The 18,751-nt window shown below is 41.5% G+C and overlaps 1 protein-coding gene across 3 annotated transcripts in view; it reads left to right on the top strand.

Moving 5' to 3' along the window:
- Positions 1-18,751, top strand: part of prex1 (phosphatidylinositol-3,4,5-trisphosphate-dependent Rac exchange factor 1) — a 110,262-nt gene that overhangs the window by 80,520 nt on the left and 10,991 nt on the right. For all 3 annotated transcript variants that reach the window (XM_037774119.1, XM_037774117.1, XM_037774118.1), the window contains exons 21-32: positions 2,137-2,281; positions 3,148-3,323; positions 4,382-4,543; positions 5,588-5,798; positions 7,488-7,779; positions 8,572-8,790; positions 13,460-13,548; positions 14,977-15,059; positions 15,847-15,937; positions 16,080-16,208; positions 16,302-16,343; positions 17,987-18,204. In XM_037774119.1, the coding sequence (XP_037630047.1) occupies positions 2,137-2,281; positions 3,148-3,323; positions 4,382-4,543; positions 5,588-5,798; positions 7,488-7,779; positions 8,572-8,790; positions 13,460-13,548; positions 14,977-15,059; positions 15,847-15,937; positions 16,080-16,208; positions 16,302-16,343; positions 17,987-18,204 (1,857 nt within the window). The remainder of the gene's footprint in view (positions 1-2,136; positions 2,282-3,147; positions 3,324-4,381; positions 4,544-5,587; positions 5,799-7,487; positions 7,780-8,571; positions 8,791-13,459; positions 13,549-14,976; positions 15,060-15,846; positions 15,938-16,079; positions 16,209-16,301; positions 16,344-17,986; positions 18,205-18,751) is intronic.

An 18,751-nucleotide genomic window follows, 5' to 3' on the forward strand; every position in this document is an offset into this window, starting at 1 on the left:
TTATGGCTAAGTGTTTTATTTACACTACAAATTAAGTAATACCACAATGTAACATGATTAACATCAGTTGTAGGTCTGGAAGTTAATTTACCAGGTCATTCAACAACGTGGGACAGCTCACTAAATCCACATTTGACGAGCTAACAGAGCGGAGAACCCCAATGACCCAGACATTCCTGCTCTGAGACGGTACATAAAACAGCATTAACATTAGTTAGAGCTATGCTATAGTTACCTACCGCAACTTAGTGTTTGAAAAGAAAACTTCAAACTGCAAACACACTTGCTCATTTAAATCGTCATCACTGTATGATACCAAAGTGACGACATACAGTACAACATGTTTCCTCATTTCATCAGCGTTCCCGGCTCCAACAGTGGGTGGCCCACGATCTCAAACATAAATCACTGGCTGACATTTTGTCGCTGCGGGCCACTTATAGTGAGGGTTGAACATTTTTCAGCTCAAGATACTGTACGCTCCTGCCCGGAGAGAAAGGGTAGCCCAAAGCAACAACTAAACAACCTATTTCCATCAACGCCTGCTGCCAAGATTGTTTTGGCTGAATTCTATTTTAAAGTAACAATGGCAGAGTTTTATTTTTTAGTCATAACCCCCTGAGACCCGCGATCCCGTCCGACTTGTCTTTTACTGTTTTTCTGAGGATGTAGCAGGTTCAGTTCTAGAGGTAGAGTGAAGGTATAGATATCATATAAAACTAAAAAAACATAAGGAACCCATTGGTAACAACCACGTCAGGCTTGACGAAAGGAGGAGGACGAGATAATGCTCCAAAGTTACGCTAAATTTTGGTGAGGAAATACTGGCATGACCATTTTCAAAGGGGTCCCTTGACCTCTGACCTCAAGATATGTGACTGAAAATGGGTTCTATGGGTACCCACGAGTCTCCCCTTTACAGACATGCCCACTTTATGATAATCACATGCAGTTTTGGGCAAAAAACATGCAGTTTTTTGAATGCAGTATAAATGTGTTATTTTCGCCTGTACTAAAAATAGTGTATTTGAATATTTCTGCATACTGGCGTCTCTAAACAGTCTTGGAATTACATAAATTGGGTATCACTGGAATGCTGAGACTCTTGTGGATCAAATGAGCCCATTTGTATTCATGCATGATGATGTTAGTCCCCACCAAATCTGTGTAACAAATGGTATCAACCCAAAGATTGCTACAACAACTTGTGAGACATAATAGAGCATGGGAATGGCCATCATATACTTCTATCTTAATGTTCTTAGCCCTTAAACACTTTTACATTCATTTTTTATGAATTAATTAACTCATGTTTATTTCTGATTAATGACTAGAACAACTTGACACAGTGCACACAGCTGCAGCTCAAATTAATCTTCAGGTTCACAGCTTTCAGATGATGTGCACCACTCCTATGTGGCATCTACTGTTGACCTGCTATCTCCCCCTAAAGACCCCTTGTACCGCCCTAAAAAAGACAAAATCTATTTTGGGTCTCAGAGGGTCACAAGTCCATACTAGTATTTATATTTCAAATTATTTAGTATTTAACTTTTCAAACAGCAAAACCCGTGTCTGGTGGTTTGGCTCCAGGACTCCAGGCAGTATTTCACAGTGCTGCAGTCAGAGCAGGATGTCCTCCTTTCTGTACGAAGCTCATTGTTTTGCTTTGTTTTGTTTTGTTTAATTTAGCCTGGCCTACTCTTCTGGCAAATCCCCCTCGAAGAGGCTCAGCTGAGCAGCCTTTTTTTGGACTGGTTCCAGTAAATGTCTGCTGGTTCATTTAACAGCAGGATGAATTACAAGGATGTTGTAGATGTGGCTGACTGCACCGCCGAGTTTGTGGCGGTGCAGTCAGCCCTGATTACCTTGTCAGGTGAAAAGTGTCTATGTCCACAGGCCATGTAGAAATATTTCAGATTCTTTCCTTCCGATACTGTGTATAAAGTGCACCCACATCTACCGCTACTTGAGCATAGCTAAATATAACAGTTTCCTCATTATGTTCTTTCATGCTCTCTGCCTTTATCTCACCTACATCTCACTTCCTCTTTCGCTCACTTCCTCATTTTTTATTCCAATAATGATTTATTTTTTTTGCACATTATAGTAATACTTCATGTTTCCCCCCCCCAGTGTCAGTGGGTGTATCGTGCATTTGAGGATGTGGAAGAGCTCCAAAGAGAAAGAGGTGCAGGTGAGAAGGAGGAGAGCCCTTTCAGTCCGTATCCAGTGGAGAATGGGTCTGACCACGAGGAGGAGAACGGCACCAATGGAACAGGTGAAACACGTTTTATGTTACATCCTCTGAAACTGTCTTGTGTGTGTGCGTGAATTAAAATATGTATTTAAATTTTCTGATTAAGGAGTTTTAAGGAGTCCCTTTGCAGATGTAGTGCGAACAGTTATGAGCAGCGAGTTTCATTTCTGGCCCATCAGTCGGCATTGGAACAGGATTAGTGTTACTTGGGAGTGTGCTTTAATATAAACTGTGGCTGCCTTGTGTGTACAACGATTGCAGGCTTTGTTAAAAAAAAAAATCTGCTGCTGTCAAAAACATTACATCAGAACATTATGTTCCACCTAAATTGCTATTTTCAGATGACCCCTGAATCCGGTCATAGTCACTGTGTCAGTAAAAAGTGGCTCCAGAAGTAGGTAATTTCACCCTGCATATGGAAAATCTTCCGTTTGAAAATGACACACGCTACTTACAGGCAGTAGTTACAGTTGTAGGACGTCATCTGGTAACACTGTGTTAGTGTATATACAATAAAGTGACCAATTTTTCTTACAGTGCTGGCAGGGTAAGTACATTTGACAGATGTGTACACTGTATTTTTACATGTGTCATTACTAAATGGATTTATTATATCATAATTTGTCTTTCCAAAGCTTTGGAGGTTTAGTTATACAAGCAAGTTTTTGGGGGATTTTAGACTTACCAAAAACATTTTAAGCCATGACTCTACCTCTGGACATTTTTTTTTCCTTTTAATCCTTCAAATAATCTTGATAATAATATTATGGCTTTTTAAAATGGCATATATCAGATACATTCTTCATTTTGTATATACATGCTTGACTAAATCACTCCTGAATGCATGCAAAGTTTATATACTGACAAGTGACAGTTGTGCTTCACAGACCACCGGCTGGGCAGACTTTCCCTCTCCAATGAGCTGCCTCTGGTCAGCCTGACGGTAGATAACGTCCATCAGGAGCACGGCGTAGTCTATGAATACGTTAGCACTGCCGGCATCAAGAGCCACGTCCTGGAGAAGATGGTGCAGCCCAAAGGCTGCTTCAGCCTCACTGCTAAGGTAGTTATGGGACAACGAGGTGAAGTGGGATTATTAGGGCTGTGGATTGATTCAAATATTTCATCATGATTAATTGCATTAATTGTCCATAGGTAATCGCAATTAATTGCAAAATGTACTTTAAAGGGAGATTTGTCAAGTACTTAATACTGTTATCAACATGGGAGTGGGAAAATATGCTGCTTTATGTAAATGTATGTATATATTTATTACTGGAAATCAATTAACAAAACAATGACAAATATTGTCCAGAAACCCAGTGTGCTGACTTGACTATGACTTGCCCCAAACTGCATGTGATTATCATAAAGTGGGCATGTCTGTAAAGGGGAGACTCGTGGGTACCCATAGTACCCATTTTCATTCACATAACTTAAGGTCAGAGGTCAAGGGACCCCTTTGAAAATGGCCATGCCAGTTTTTCCTCACCAAAATTTAGCCCTAGTTTGGAGCGTTATTTAGCAAGCTGTTATGACATGATTGGTACCAATGGATTCCTTAGGTTTTCTAGTTTCATACCAGTATCTTCACTCTAGCAAATTGTGTTAATGCGTTAAAGAAATTAGTAACGTTAAGATGATTTTTTAAACTTTGACTGCCCTAGTGATTATCCTTATACAATCTGATACTGAGGAGAGAATGCACCACAGGGGTATAAGTCATACCTCCATTCATTTGCAGCTAAATACTGTATGATACTACTTATAATTAGCATAACAGTTGTTAAAACAGCTTCCATGTTCTCAGCTACCAACATATCACATCTCATGTGTCATAGAAGATCCCAACTTGGGCGTTCACCAGTTTGTGGGTCATTGATATTTTGTTCAACTTGCACTGCTATGACAGGATCTGAAAGCAAGAAACAAAAGTTTTTTTTTGGCATCACTGGTGGTTTCAGCTGTTAGTATTAGAAAGCTGAATGTTTAGTTAGATGAAAAACACACTTGCTGCTGCTAGGCATGCTATTTTTACTGTGTTTGTGATCAACTAAATCAAGTTTTTAAACTTGTATTGCAGCAGTGATCCATCCTTACCAATGGTTCTTGTCTCTACAGATCCTGGAGGCATTTTCTGGCGATGACAGCCTCTTTGTTCGTAACTGCAGCCAGCTCATCTCGCAGAGTGACCGAGTCGTTACCATGCCTCAGTACGAGTTCAGACAAATCTGTGACACCAAGCTGGAGAGTATCCGACGGCGTATCAGCAGCTACCAGCAGGTATTAAGACACACTTCTACACTCTCTTGAACACATCAGACTGTCATATCCATAGAAATGCCCCCCCACTCTTTGATATTAAAGTTACTATCAGGAACTCTTAACTGGTTATGAAAGAGTCTCAATTTAATACTGACGCCTCTAAATGACCTACATATGTAAACAAGACCATCAGTGAGAAGATTGTCTTTTTCTATATAGTTATTCTTAATGGTTTTCATCGGTGCCACCGGGTCAGATTCTGGCGAAATCAGACGAAATCACACAGGAGCTGTCAGACCCTGCTACAGTAAAATGAGAGTTTTTTTAAAGGGACTCTGGTGCTCGGAAACACTACCGCTTTTGTCCACAGTGACCGCCAAAATCAACACAAAATGAAAGTTCCTCGTAGTAGCTTTAACTTAAAAACATAAAAATTCTTTATTCCTGTGTGACTGAATAATAGTTTGCTGATGTATATGTCGGGTAACTTAAAATCATCACTCAAACCAGTATCACTCACATTTATACCAAAAATATATATTATCTATATTCTTGTCAGTCTATTTCTTATTGGTTCTTAGTTTATGGATGCATCAAACTACTTACAGCCATGCATTTTAATGCTCTGAGAGGCTTAAGAGAGGCTTTTCAGTGGGATGTGAAAATAGGTCGATCACTGCCTTTCTTCTGTTACTGTGTCTATTAACCACACTCACATTATTATCAACTAAACCTCCTCAGGGCTAAATACAGCTCATCTATATACACTTGTAAAAATATGACACCTAATAAGAAACTTTATGATAATAGTTAGATACAAGCTCTTGTCCTTAACCTTATTTTTTCCATTACTCAAGACAGCAAGAACTCTCTACAACTTCTAAGAAGAATATTACATTAATTAGTCTTCATTATGTCTCCATGTAATATTTTCTGCTACAGTGACCACCACTGTGGTGAAAGGGAATGTCATCTTATTATAAACACATTTGTTAGAGCTGTCAGTCATGCAGCTTATGCTTTCACTAAACTAAAGTATGTGTCCCCCTTTTTTTCACCCAGTTTACCCTGGAGCTGAAGAACAAGGCATGGCCCTCCTTCAGGCAGGCCGGTGTTCGCCCTCACCCGCTGGGCTGCATGGACTTTGTTCCCACCAACTGCCACGTCAACTTCATGCAGGTCTCTTACCCCAAGAGCACTACCTCTGCCGGCAGGACTTTCAGCATCCGCTTTGGGCGCAAGAACTCCCTGTATGGCCTGGATCCTGACCAAGGTAGAGGGGACACATACACACACACCTCTAACCAATATGATTTTAACATTAGTACAATCTCTGTTACATATCCACTGCTTAAAACTAAGCATCACTGAGATCACCCCCTTCACGGTAACACAGCTTAACCCACTTAACACCAGTGATCACTTTGACTAATTACCCTCCACGACCATTTAAATGCAGCAGCACAGAGAAGGTAATGTCAACCCCAGCCTCCCACAGGAGCCACAAGGTCTCAACAAGGATTCCCATAGTAAATTAGATGAGTGGTTTGCCATTAAGAATCCATTAGCCTCAGGCCATACCCATGTTATTGACATGAGAAGTGAATGAATGATGCAGCGTAGGAATGTGTGTCATTCACTAAATGCTGCTGGTGCTGCTGCTGCAGAGGTCAAAGGGGAGAGAAAGAGAGAGGGGGAGATTTGAGTGGAAATGGAATGTAATGTTGCCAAAGAATAATTTCAAGAAGAGGGCAAAACGTTAAGAAATCCTTTATTCCTTAGATACAGAAAGAAGTCTTCTGTCTAAGTGGCAGTGTTACTTTTGGCAGCAGGAAAAAAACGAAAATGCTTATTAGTTTTAATCGACAACAACTTAAAATGTTTTAGTCACCGAAAAGTCATTGGCTTTTAGTCAAATATATTTTCTTTCTTCATTTTGTAAGCTTTTTTTTGTCCTGTTATCAGTCATCAGATTATATTGAACATTTTTGTCATTTTAGTCAAACTTGTTTCACATAAAATGTTATCTTCATTATCTGATGAAAAACACAGGTTGAATGATTAAGAATGCAGCTTTGCAGTTAGTTTGAGTCCTCCTGACTGCGCTCATTAATGATGCGCAATTCAGTCGCACCCACTGGTCCGTTATGAGAGCCAATCCGCACCGCCAACATGTAAAACTATGTGTGCTTGTGTGTTTGTGTGTGTGTTTGTGTGTTTGTGTTTAAGACAGAGAGAAGGTGGAAGGTGACAAAAATAAAGAGAGGTTTTGGTTAAGTTCTCACGTTTGAGTTTTATGTTTTTATGTTTTAAAGATGAAAATGTAATAGAGTCAGCATTGCTGTCACTGTTCCAGGATGCCTCAGCCTCATCTTTCCTCTCAGCAACAGCTGCAAGTCAGACAGACATCTGCCGAGCAGTTGTACTGACGAGATGTTCCACTCGTCGGTGTGCGTTCTGCCGGCTCGACCAACCAACAGCAATGGACACGATGTTTTCTCTAGTGACAGACAGTTGCTAGTCTTTAGCGTTGCAGTCAGAAACAGAATGAATTTATGAGGCTTATTACCTGAGGTGATACAAAATTTCCTCTTCCAGCACCATTCCCTGGATTTTAAAGGAATGTGTGGAATGTACATAAAATGTAAAAGGGCTTCTCTATTTAATCATAATGTTGGCTGTGTGCACTGATAGTACACAGCCTGGCTTCATTACAAGAACTGGGTCTGTCTGCAGTTGTGGGATGTCTCGGGTTATTGCAGCTTAGTTTGGCTTTCAACCCAAGTAAACAGTTTAGCATCCTGATCTCGCTGTGCATATCAGTTGCATAAGTTGCTTTTTCATCAAAGACGAGAGTGCTACTTCATAAGCTTTTGAACATCTGTGGTAGATATAATTGTAAGAAAGTGAGAACTGAAAACATGTTGTTTATTCTCACTCTCCTCTCTGTCGTGTCCCGTAGCACAACTGAACCCCATGTCCCACACCCAGCACTGTGTGACCAGCATGGGGGCTCCTTCCTGGAACTGCTCCGGCCTGGACGGGGACGAGGCTGACGGCAGCGGGGAGGTGACCGTGGACGGAGGCGAGGGGGAAAATGACAGTCGGCCGCCGCGGGCTGGCCACGGGGAAGGCGGGTTGAGCTTCCTGCTCAAACAGGAAGACACAGAGACCCAGGACGCCTACATTTACCTATACAGCCGCCTGGACGTTGCTGTGAGGGAGATGAGGCAGTATGTTGCTCAGATAGATGTGTAAGTGTTACAGTTTATACAGACTCTGTGCAACTGAATGATTTGATCCTCACCTACCTTTGAATGGCATTTCCTCTGTCTCCGTTCCTTATAAATCTCTTATCTCAAAGTGTCATCTATCAAATCAAAAGAAAAGTGTTTACTCATATCCATTCAGAAAATATTTTCAGCTCCAACAGTTGGTGCCGTTATCAGATATTGGCAATCCGCTAGTGTTTATGTGCGAGTAGACTATTTTCATAGCCTTCGCGGTGACATTTAGAGATCTGTGCATAAAAAGCTAGGAGCTGTTATCCTCACGCCGGCCTCCTGAGGCTGTTCGTCAGCCTCTCTTTGTCTGTCTGCCCTTTGCCTTGTTTAAAGCTGAGGATTTACAAAAGGAACATTCTTCAGGCCCAAAATATTTCTGGGCCGGGCCCAGCACAGGAACAGGGAGTGAGGCCAGGATAACATCAAGAGAGAGAGACACATATTGTGTGTCTGTGCTGAGGAAGGGGTGTGACAATGTGGCTGAATATGTGTTTACGTTTGATTGTGAAGACGTCTCTGCAGAGTGTATTATAATATAAATATAAGCATAATAGCGTCTTGACATAATTTGAAGGATTTAATCCCAATATTCTTTATATCTCTAAAGCTTTCAATACATTTTAAACTATTTAAAAAAAAATATACTACAAACATATATTGTACTATGTGCTAGACTAATGTGTAAGTAACACAGCATTAGCCATATTTTGTTAAATGTGTTTTCAAATCTAATTTTGGGAATATCTATACATATTTTTTTAGGCTCTTGTCGTCTATCACCGAGCCCACGCAACTCCAAGGGGAGGGTGGGGAGCCTCCGGTGTACGAGCCGAGTCAGCCACCCTCTCTGGCCCCCTGCGAGGACGGCTGCGACCAGGACAAAGTGGAGCAAGGTGGCATTAAAAGAGTCTGCTTCAAGGTGAACGAGGAGGACCAGGAGGACTCGGGTCACGACACAATGAGCTACAGGGACTCCTACAGGTACTGGTTAAAGACTATGTCACCACGAAATCAAACCAACTCTCTGAAGTTGATGTTAGTATTTAACCTGGTTAGGAGTTCTCAGGCTTGGAAGGTACATTTGGTTATCTCCAGTGGTGGAATGTAACTAAGTACATTTACTCAAATACTGTACTTCAGTACAATTTAGAGATTTAGAGGTGCTTGTACTTGAGTATTTCCATTTTTTGCTACTTCTACTCCAGTACAGCTCAGAGGGAAATATTGTAATTGTTGCTCCACCACATTTATCAGACAGCTTTAGTTACTTTTTACATATCATGTGCTTATATAATATGATGCACTGCCCAGTTTGACCGTTTGATCGGAGTTCGCGATTGATTGACAGCTGTCTCAGTTGAATGAACAGCCAGTAGGAACGCTCTCTCTCTGAAATGACCTGTGATTGGCCAAAGTCTCCCGTCTCGGGCTAGATTTTCTAAAGCGTGAAAACAGAGCCATAAGGAGGTGCAGAAGTCTAGTTTTCTCTCAGAACACTTGAATTACAATATGCTGCAAGATTATTATTAAATTCTTGCCCAATGATACATATATATATATTCTGCCTACTGCAGGTTTAATTCATTTTGAATGCAGGACTTTTACTTAGTGTGGAGTATTTTTAGGCCATGGTATTTCTACTTTTACTCAAGTTAAGGATCTGAGTACTTCTTCCACCACTGGTTATCTCCTGAGAGTTGCTTAAAAATGTGTTATTAAATTTGCAATTAATTGTTATTGTTGGAGAAAAATCTATATTTACCTTTTATAGCAGCAGCATTGTTATAAAACACACGAAAGGAAACATTGGACACCCTTGAGTCACACCTGGGTTTCTAACTGTGGACTCTATAAAGCATGAGCAACACTCAGACTCCCTCTTTACTCTACAATCCCATAATGCTCATTTCCCCCCTTTGGAGGCTGAGATTCATTCCAGATGTTGGCATTTTAACTCGAGATCGAGGGCTAAAAATGACTTCAAAATGTTTTGGTCAGATCTGGTTATGTCATTTGCTTGTTGTGAGTTCATTCAGAGAGAGAGAGAGTGCGTGTGTGCGCACGGTTCACTGGGCAGTGCTCCACTGAGCCCCACCCTCCACCACCCACTAAGATGTAGTTATTGGTTGTTGGTGTGGTGGGCTGGTGTATAATAGAGCCAAATGTTTGGGGCGCGGCCTCCTCGCCCACTCTGTCATTAAGGCCCCGGCCACGCCATGTGAAACGTGACTACCTCATCGCAATAAAATGTAAAAGAGAAATGTAGGCTGTTGTATGTGTGGTTCACACACACACACACACACACACGATGAGGTGTTTACTCAGGATTTTGAAGCACAGCGGAAAGAAAAAAACCCTCTGTTCAAGGTAGCAGTATTAGGCCGCACAGTGAATGTGGATGAATCATCCCACATGTGATGAAAAATGCTACTGTGTTTCAGAGGTGGGTGGTGAATCTTTTTTTTTTGTCGAGTCTTGCTGAGAGAATCCGACATTAAAGCCTGAGGTGGTGACAGGCCACGGCAAAGCTCAACAGTCGGAGGTCACCGGCTGAGTACAGTTTGTGAGGAACATAATGTGAGAACAAGAACAAAATAGACACACATACGTCACGCAGACACAGGGGGTCAAAGACGGAAAAATACAGAACGAATTAAGGAGAGAAGAGTGTGTGAAGAAGTAATGATCGAGTAGTGTTTGTTCTAAACTCTGGTACACTGTGTCTGTCATAAATCTTTTGGCTCCCGTATCAGTGCATGACCCAGTTAAGCCCTTTTGTCGAGTGTGTCCAGATCCAGCTGAAACAGATTACAGTTCCCTCCAGACATCAGAATGCATCTCAAGTGACAACCTGTGATTGATCTTCCTTATTCACTTAACATTTCAAATAGTCCTATTCATCTCTTCTGTTTCTGTAAACAGGAGCCTCCTCAAAATCAATCCAATACAGACTGTCGTTTTTTCTTAGCTTCCTTTGGCAAACCAGCTTGCTCAAGATATTACACTTTCTGAACCTTAATTTCTAGACATAACACATTCCATCTTAAGGGTATAATATGCAAGAATTTCCTAAAAAAACAATGTATAGGCTGATACAAAAACAATCCCTCTGAATCATCACTTATGAGCCACTAGAAGTGTGTGGTGGTGTCTGTATCTACAGAGACTCTGTAGCCCTCTGCCTGGATTTTCTGTTTCCGCTTATTTTGCTGTGTTCAGGACATTTCTGGGCTTCAGTGAACAGCCTTTTGGCCCCACGTAAACCCCTAGCCTAATAACAGAGCGCAGGGTGTGCAGCCCGTTCAGGTCATCGAATACCGCCGCTTTGTCACGCTTTCTCAGCATCTTGATACCGAGGCACAAGCATTATACATCAATCGATCTCGGAACCCATCAGCTATTGGTCTGACGACGGACAACCCTCTGGGTTCCGGTGTAGCAACTTGAGATACAAGACTAGAGTTTGAGTTGAGAGACAATGTGTACGACTGGATTGTTTCATAAATAGCCAGTTTACAAGCTAATTTTAAACCAATAAAATGATAAATCAATCAACGACGATAGCTGATGGGTTTCAACAATTTCAGCCTTTGCGTTCTGCTTCTTTTGCTCTCCACATGGACTGTTTACCTGCTTTCAACCAAAGCCTGCTCAAACGTGATTGGTCAATACTACCTGAAATACAATCGGAAACCAGAACGCCTCCGATACCAAAATCTTGTCCCGTTGCCGTTACAGTGTCGTCATCGTTCCCCCCCCCCCTGACCGAGAGCAGCACTGAGCTATTGGACAGAAGCCTACCCTTCGGCTGCATTCACTCAAAATCCGGCAATGCGGAACCATCATAAAGGGTTATGCGCAGTTGTGGTCATGTTTATTTGTACTTTAGAATGTAACTGCCGCAAAACAGTCAGAAAATATCGTTTTATTTTCTACGATTCGCTGCTTTGTTCTCACTAACGCCGTTCCCTCTCTTCATTCACTCTATAGCTTGCTCGACCGTCGCTGCTCTCTCTCTCCCTCCCTCACTTGTTAAGTCGAGGAGGAAGGGCCAACTTTGAACGCGGTGACAAATGTAACACATTATACCTTTAAACACAGTGTGGAAGTAAAATTTGTTTCCAATTATTTGATTTTTGTATTTTTTCTTTGTCTCCAATATCTCCTTTAACACCACACTCAAAATTCAAGTGGTTTTAGTGTGCATGCTGGCGTTTTAGTATCCTTCATTAATGTCATGTTTTCAGTGTGAATACTACATATAGACTTTATGCAAATGGATACAATTTAAGAAGCAACCTCAAAGGAGGCCGTTGATGAGTTTTCACTGGGATCCCATTGTGCTATCATATGTGTGTGAGTGTGTGTGTTTATGGTGTAGGTTTAGCCAGATCCGCTACTATAGGCAGGATAATTGTCACAGTGGTGCTCACACTTTTGGCAGGAGGTGTGTGGCTAAATTTAGAAATCACCTTGTGTTTGTGTCTGTGTGACAGAGAGTGTGTATGTCTGTGAATTCATCCGGGAAAAAAACACACTTACCTATGTAGAAGCAGATAGCCAGAAGTGGAATAATACGGGACACATAGGGAGAGAGGGAATTGTTTGTATATTAGGCAACAAATAAAGAGAAAAGCAATGGGAGGCCTGAATACAGTATGATTAGACGGAGTGGAGGGAGAGAGTACAAAGACAAAAACTTGGATTTCCTGGTGTTGCATACACACATATTAGAATGAGTGTAACACAGTGTATGTGAATAAAAGCCAGCGGAGAATTCAAGCCAAACTACTAAAAGATGGTCCTATTAGCCCTCTCCCCATAATTGTTCACAGCTCAGAGGTAGCCAATCCCCCCCACCACCACCACCACTACAAACACACATTCACACACACATACACACACATTAGGGACCACAGAATAACCCGGCAGGTGATAGCCACCCCCTATTCCACCACACTGTCATCCAGCCAAACCGAGATACAGCGAAGGAAGACAAAGCCAGTGTTGTTGTTTTGTAGCTCGTAGTGGCTCGTAGGCCATTGGTCATGGTAATTCAGCTTGTGAATCATTCAGAGCTCCTCTGAGGGGATCGCGAGCGTGCTCACTTGAAGCGATGTATAATTTGAGCCACATAAATCTTCCACATGCTCCCGGTAATCATGTTGAATCACGTAGACGTTTGACTGTAAATACCAGACCATGCCATTTTACAAAACCGTCTCAGGCAGGTTGAAGTTCTCTGCACACATGGATGTGAAGGAATACACTGAAAACTGAGCTGCAAAACACTGGCACATGTGTGTTTAGAAATGTGTTTTTGTGAATAGGTGAGCTCAATTTCAGTGTTTAGGTCTAATGTACACGCTTATTATCAAATGTCAAATGTTTGGGAGTCTAATGCAGCGACAGTTTACTGAATGCTTCTCTGTGTAAACCAGTGGCGGTTGTTGCTGTGTGAAACATTTAATTACCTCTGGTCTGACATACTGTAAATCAGAGAAGGCATTTACAATCAGAAGGATTATTTGGCAGCGTAATTACAAGACGCAGCTTTCCAAATCCTCTCTGTGGTTTCTGAACGGAATGAACCCTTTGCTTTATTGTGCATTTTAAAGCTGTGTGCATTTGTGTGTGTGCTTTATTACAGTGAATGCAACAGCAACAGAGATTCGGTCCTGTCCTACACCAGCGTGCGAAGCAACAGCTCTTACCTGGGGAGTGATGAGATGGGATCAGGTAAAGGAAAGAAAGGAAATGTAACTTGTCTGTCCATCTGTAAACATAGTTAGTGCATTTTTAATGTTTTGTATCCACAGGAGCTCTCGCTAGAATATCTGTCCTTTCATCTCCAGTGACGCATTTTCTATTGTTTCGTACTCCAGCACATTGGATTGCATGTGAAACAATTATCATTTCAGATCCAACGTTGGGTAAAGAGTAGGGCTGTCAAAGTTAACGTGATAAGTTAATGCAAATTTGTTTTAATGCCTCTAATTTCTTCAATGCATTAATGCAACTTGCGATTTTTAATTAATCTTAAAAATCCGACTTAAGGAATCCATTAGTACCAACCAGCGGCTAAATAACGCTCCAAACTTACGCCAAATTTTGGCGACGAAAAACTGGCTTGGCCATTTTCAAAGGGGTCCCTTGACCTCTGACCTCAAGATATGTGAATGAAAATGGGTTCTATGGGTACCCACAAGTCTCCCCTTTACAGACATGCCCACTTTATGATAATTCCATGCAGTTTTGGACAAGTCATAGTCAAGTCAGCACACTGACACACTGACAGCTGTTGTTGCCTGTTGGGCTGCAGTTTTCCATGTTATGATTGGAGCATATTTTTTATGCTAAATGCAGTACCTGTGAGGGTTTCTGGACAATATTTGTCATTGTTTTGTGTTGTTAATTGATTTCCAATAATAAATATATATATATACATTTGCGTAAAGCAGCATATTTGCCCACGCCGATGTTGATGAGAATATTAATTACTTGACAAATCTCCCCTTAAGGTACATTTTGAACAGAATAAAAAAAGTGTGATTAATCACAATTAACTATGGACAATCTTACGATTAATCGTGATTAAATATTTGAATTGATTGACAGCCCTAGTAAAGAGCCAAATGTGTCCCTTACCAAACAGACAACATTGTAAAGTGAATTTAACATAAACAACATGAGCTAGACCGAAGTAAATACATGCTTACTGAGTGTCAAACAAAGACAAGAAATAATGGATGTTTCGTTTCAGTAGTTGCCAACTTGTGCATCCTCTTTAGTTTGTGATAACGTTGATCATATGTCACGCTTTCAGCACGCCTAAACAAAAAAATGCTGCAGATATTTCTTGGCGGCGACTGTGGTCAGATATTGTAGACACAACATTTCACAACCCCGCAGCCACATTCTTTATTCTGTGAGCCAAGTATGTGTCCGCTGCTGTTTATCACTTTGTTTTTACAGCATTAAGTCTTAGATAGTCCACAATGAGTCATTCTATTGAAAGGATTTAGCAGCTTTCATCCTGTCATTAAAACAAATGCATCGAGAAAAAAAAAAAGTTTAATAAGTGCAGATGGTCAAATAAAAATGAACGCTGGCGTCCCAATGTGTGATTTCTCCTCAACTTTCTGTTTGGTGCTTTCCGGCCGCTAGGAGATGAGCTGCCGTGCGACATGAGGATTCCCTCGGACAAACAGGACAAGCTGCACGGCTGCCTCGAGCACCTTTTCAACCAGGTTAGTTCCGGGGTTCAGTTTGGAGATGTTGGGAAGTTTTGTGTTGTAGAGCGTCCTTAACCGCTTCCCCGAACCCTAACTTCTAATTTTAACAAAAAATGACAGTAATCTTTGTTCCCCATCTACACCTCGGAAGAACCAACTAACTGAGGACTGCCTAACTTTAAACTCAGCCAAAAGATTTAAAACTGAGAGAAAGTGAAACAAGAACACACACACACACATCAGTGTTATACCCCCATCTCCACCACCACCACCGGCAAACCATTTGGAACAGATGATTGTGATAGTAATCAGTCAACATCTGGGCTGAGTTACCTCCAGGAGCTCTCTGTCCTCTGGTCAGGATCCTGGTTTTCTCTCTCATTTTTCACTTGACCTCCTTTCTTTCTCTCCGTTCTCTCTTTCTCCTCACACACACACACACACACACACACACACACACACACAGTCTTGCACTGATACGTGGACTCCGTTAAAGACATCCATCCATCTTTTCATCTCCTCTTACCAGCATTTGATGTCCTTTGGCCGCCCCCGTGGGCTGCTCTCGCTGCTATAGTTCCTTCCATATGTAAACAGCAGCTCGGGGGGGGGGGCTGCAAACACAAGCCTTGTTGTTGTTAATGAAGACCCTTGCCAGAAGCTATCGCAGAGTGTTTGTCAGCATGTGTGTTTGTTTGAATGACACGGAAAGAAAGGAGGTAGTTGGTGGAAGAAAGGAAGAAAGGTGTAGAATATGTGGGCGGATGATTACCTGATAATCTTTCTGCGTGTGTGCTTTTAGGTTGACTCCATCAACTGCCTACTCAAAGGAAATGTTATGACCAAGGCCTGTGAGGAAACCAAGCACTTTTACTCTGACCTCAGCCAACCAGGTATGTATTCTTCATATGTGTGTGTGTGTGTGTGTGTGTTTACTGCTAGAAAGCTGAGAGGGTGTGTCGTCATGCTACTGTTAATACATCTGTTATACAACAGATACACACACTCACACTTTCCTGGATTTTATGTGAACAGAGTTCCGCCAAACAGAAGACTGGACGTTGCATTGTCATCACATTATCCGCAAGAACATCCAGGAGGACCCTTGGAACCTGCCCAACTCTATCAAAACCCTGGTGGAGAGCCTGCAGAGATTCGTGGACGGTTAGTGGAACACACATGCACACACGTACAGCACACGTGATCGTATACCGTTACAATCAGCCATCCCATCTTGTTTTCCTTCTGCCTCTACAGATGGGAAGAACCAGCTCCTCCTGGCTCTGCTGAAGTGCACAGGTAGAGTAACATGTCGGCATTAAATAGAAACCAGTTCATATTCAGAGTGAGTCAAACTAGATAAAAGCCAGCTCTTAATTTTCCATAAAATTACCAGAGGAGTTATCAAGACAGGCCGTGCAATCACTCAGCAGAATTCAGGCTCAAGCAGCAGGAAACGTCTCATAACTGGAGTATTTTAAATGATTCCAACAGTTTAGAGCACTTTGCAAATGAGATCATCCATCATGTGAACATATAATACAGCCAGTTCTACACCAGGACATCTGCAGCTCCTTAAAACACATTCAGAGGTTATTGAATTATAACAAAAATATGTATTTAAAATGTCAAGAATACAGTTCTTAACATTTAGTGGTTATAATTTCTATTTTGTTTGTTTCTTTCAGTTTGCCACATTAGCTTTGAAACAAGGCATTTCCACTTTTGTATTAATAATGAACAACCTAATATAATAGCCCTATACCGAGTATGTATTCGTTTCACATCTGCTGCAGTGTTCATTTTGTTAACAATGCTGATGAAGAGACGGCACCGACGTCATTAAACACTGACGTCATTAAACACTGACCGGTAACGATATCAATATCAAACATGCAATATCGTTGACAAAAAAAGACGAGACTAAAATATAGTTTAAAAACATAAAAACTTCTAAAAATCTCTCTGTATTTTTGTCACCTTCCACCTTCTCTTCCCCTCTCTCTGTCTCTCTCTCTCTGTCTCAAACACACACACACACACCTACACACACACTGCGCTGTGGCGGCTGCTCTCAGTCCACTTCTATCTTGTTGTCTCACACCTCAGACCTGACAATTGTGCTACTATAATGCATAAAGTTGGCGGTTTGCGTGTCGCGTCGGGTCGGGTTCCGACATATTTTTATGTCGGTGGGCGGATTGGCTCTCATGAACCATCAGATAATGATAAGATGCAATTTTTATGTGAAATAAATTTGACTAAAATTAAATTCTGATGACTAAACAGGACTAAGATTACATTTTTAAAAAATAGCTGAAAAATCAAGAAAGAAAACATTTTGACTAAAATTAAATGACTTTTCGGTGACTAAAACTGGACTAAAATGTTTTGAGTTGTCGTCGACTAAAACTATGAATGATAAAAATGACTAAAATGTGACTAAGACTAATAATGATTTTTCGTTTTAAGACTAAACCTAAAATAGCTGCCAAAATGAGCTCTGATCTGCTGTATTACTGAAGATAAAGAAGCAGATGTTTAAATTTATTTAGTTTCCGGTATAATCAAATAGATCTAATAAGTCTTCAGCATTTATTTTCCAGATCAGGCTCATTTCCAGATTGAGGCCAGTTGTTCTGTGTGTTTGTTCAGGGATGAGGGTTGGTGTCAAAGCACATGATGCTCCAGTCACTTTGAACTGTGCTCAGTGGCATATGGTGCTAGTTAACAGGAGATATCCTCTTGGGGGATCCTGGCTAATGGAATAAAGTTTATGTATCGGAGCAACTCCAGGACACGTGTAATGAGGAAGGTTACAGTGGGAGGTTGGGATGCCTTCTGCCCACTGACCTTCCCCATAATCTTCCCCTTTGTACCCGTGAACTCCCTCCATCACTCTCTGACATCAAAATTCCTCTCTCTCTCCTCCCCAACACCAGACACTTCTCTGCAGCTGCGACGGGATGTGATCTTCTGCCAGGCGGCGACGGGCGCCCTGTGCACGCTGGCGGAGCAGCTGCTGGCGGCGCTGCGGTCGCGGTTCAACAACGCCGGAGAGTACCAGGAAGACGGCAAGGAGACCAGCCGCAAGTGGCTGGAGCAGATATCGGTCATTGGCGTGCTGCTGCACTTCCAGTCCACACTAGCGCCACACCTGGTGAGGACAGATTTTCTGTTTTCATTTGACTAGAAGGTGCAAACTGATGGGTTTTCTAATGCAGCTCCACTTTGTGATGTAGCTTCATAAGTTGCATGCAGTTCTTTTTATCCCCTTACCATTCTGTTGTCTTTTTTTTAGAGTGGTAGGGGTGGGGGACAGGGGATGTTCAAAAGTCAACAGTAGATGTCACGTAGCAGTAGTATACAGCATCTGAAAGCTGGTAACCTGATGATTAATTTGAGATGCAGCTCAGCACTCTGTGTCAAGTTGTTCTAGTCATTAATAAGAAAGACGAATTAATTAATAAGTGAATGAATGAATTAAAATAAATTGTGAAAATGTATAAGGGCTTAGAACATTATGATAGAAGTATATGATGGTCATTCCCGTGCTCTATTATGTCTCATAAATTGTTGCATTTTTGGGTTGAACCATTTGTTACACAGATTTGGTGCTAAATTTAACCATTTTTTACCACTCTAGAATTGATAAAAATGATCAATAATCCCTCAAAAATACAACATTAAGACACCAAGACCTTGAG

This window comes from Sebastes umbrosus, chromosome 6, assembly GCF_015220745.1.
Source record: "Sebastes umbrosus isolate fSebUmb1 chromosome 6, fSebUmb1.pri, whole genome shotgun sequence".
In the NCBI taxonomy this organism is placed as follows: Eukaryota; Metazoa; Chordata; class Actinopteri; order Perciformes; family Sebastidae; genus Sebastes; species Sebastes umbrosus.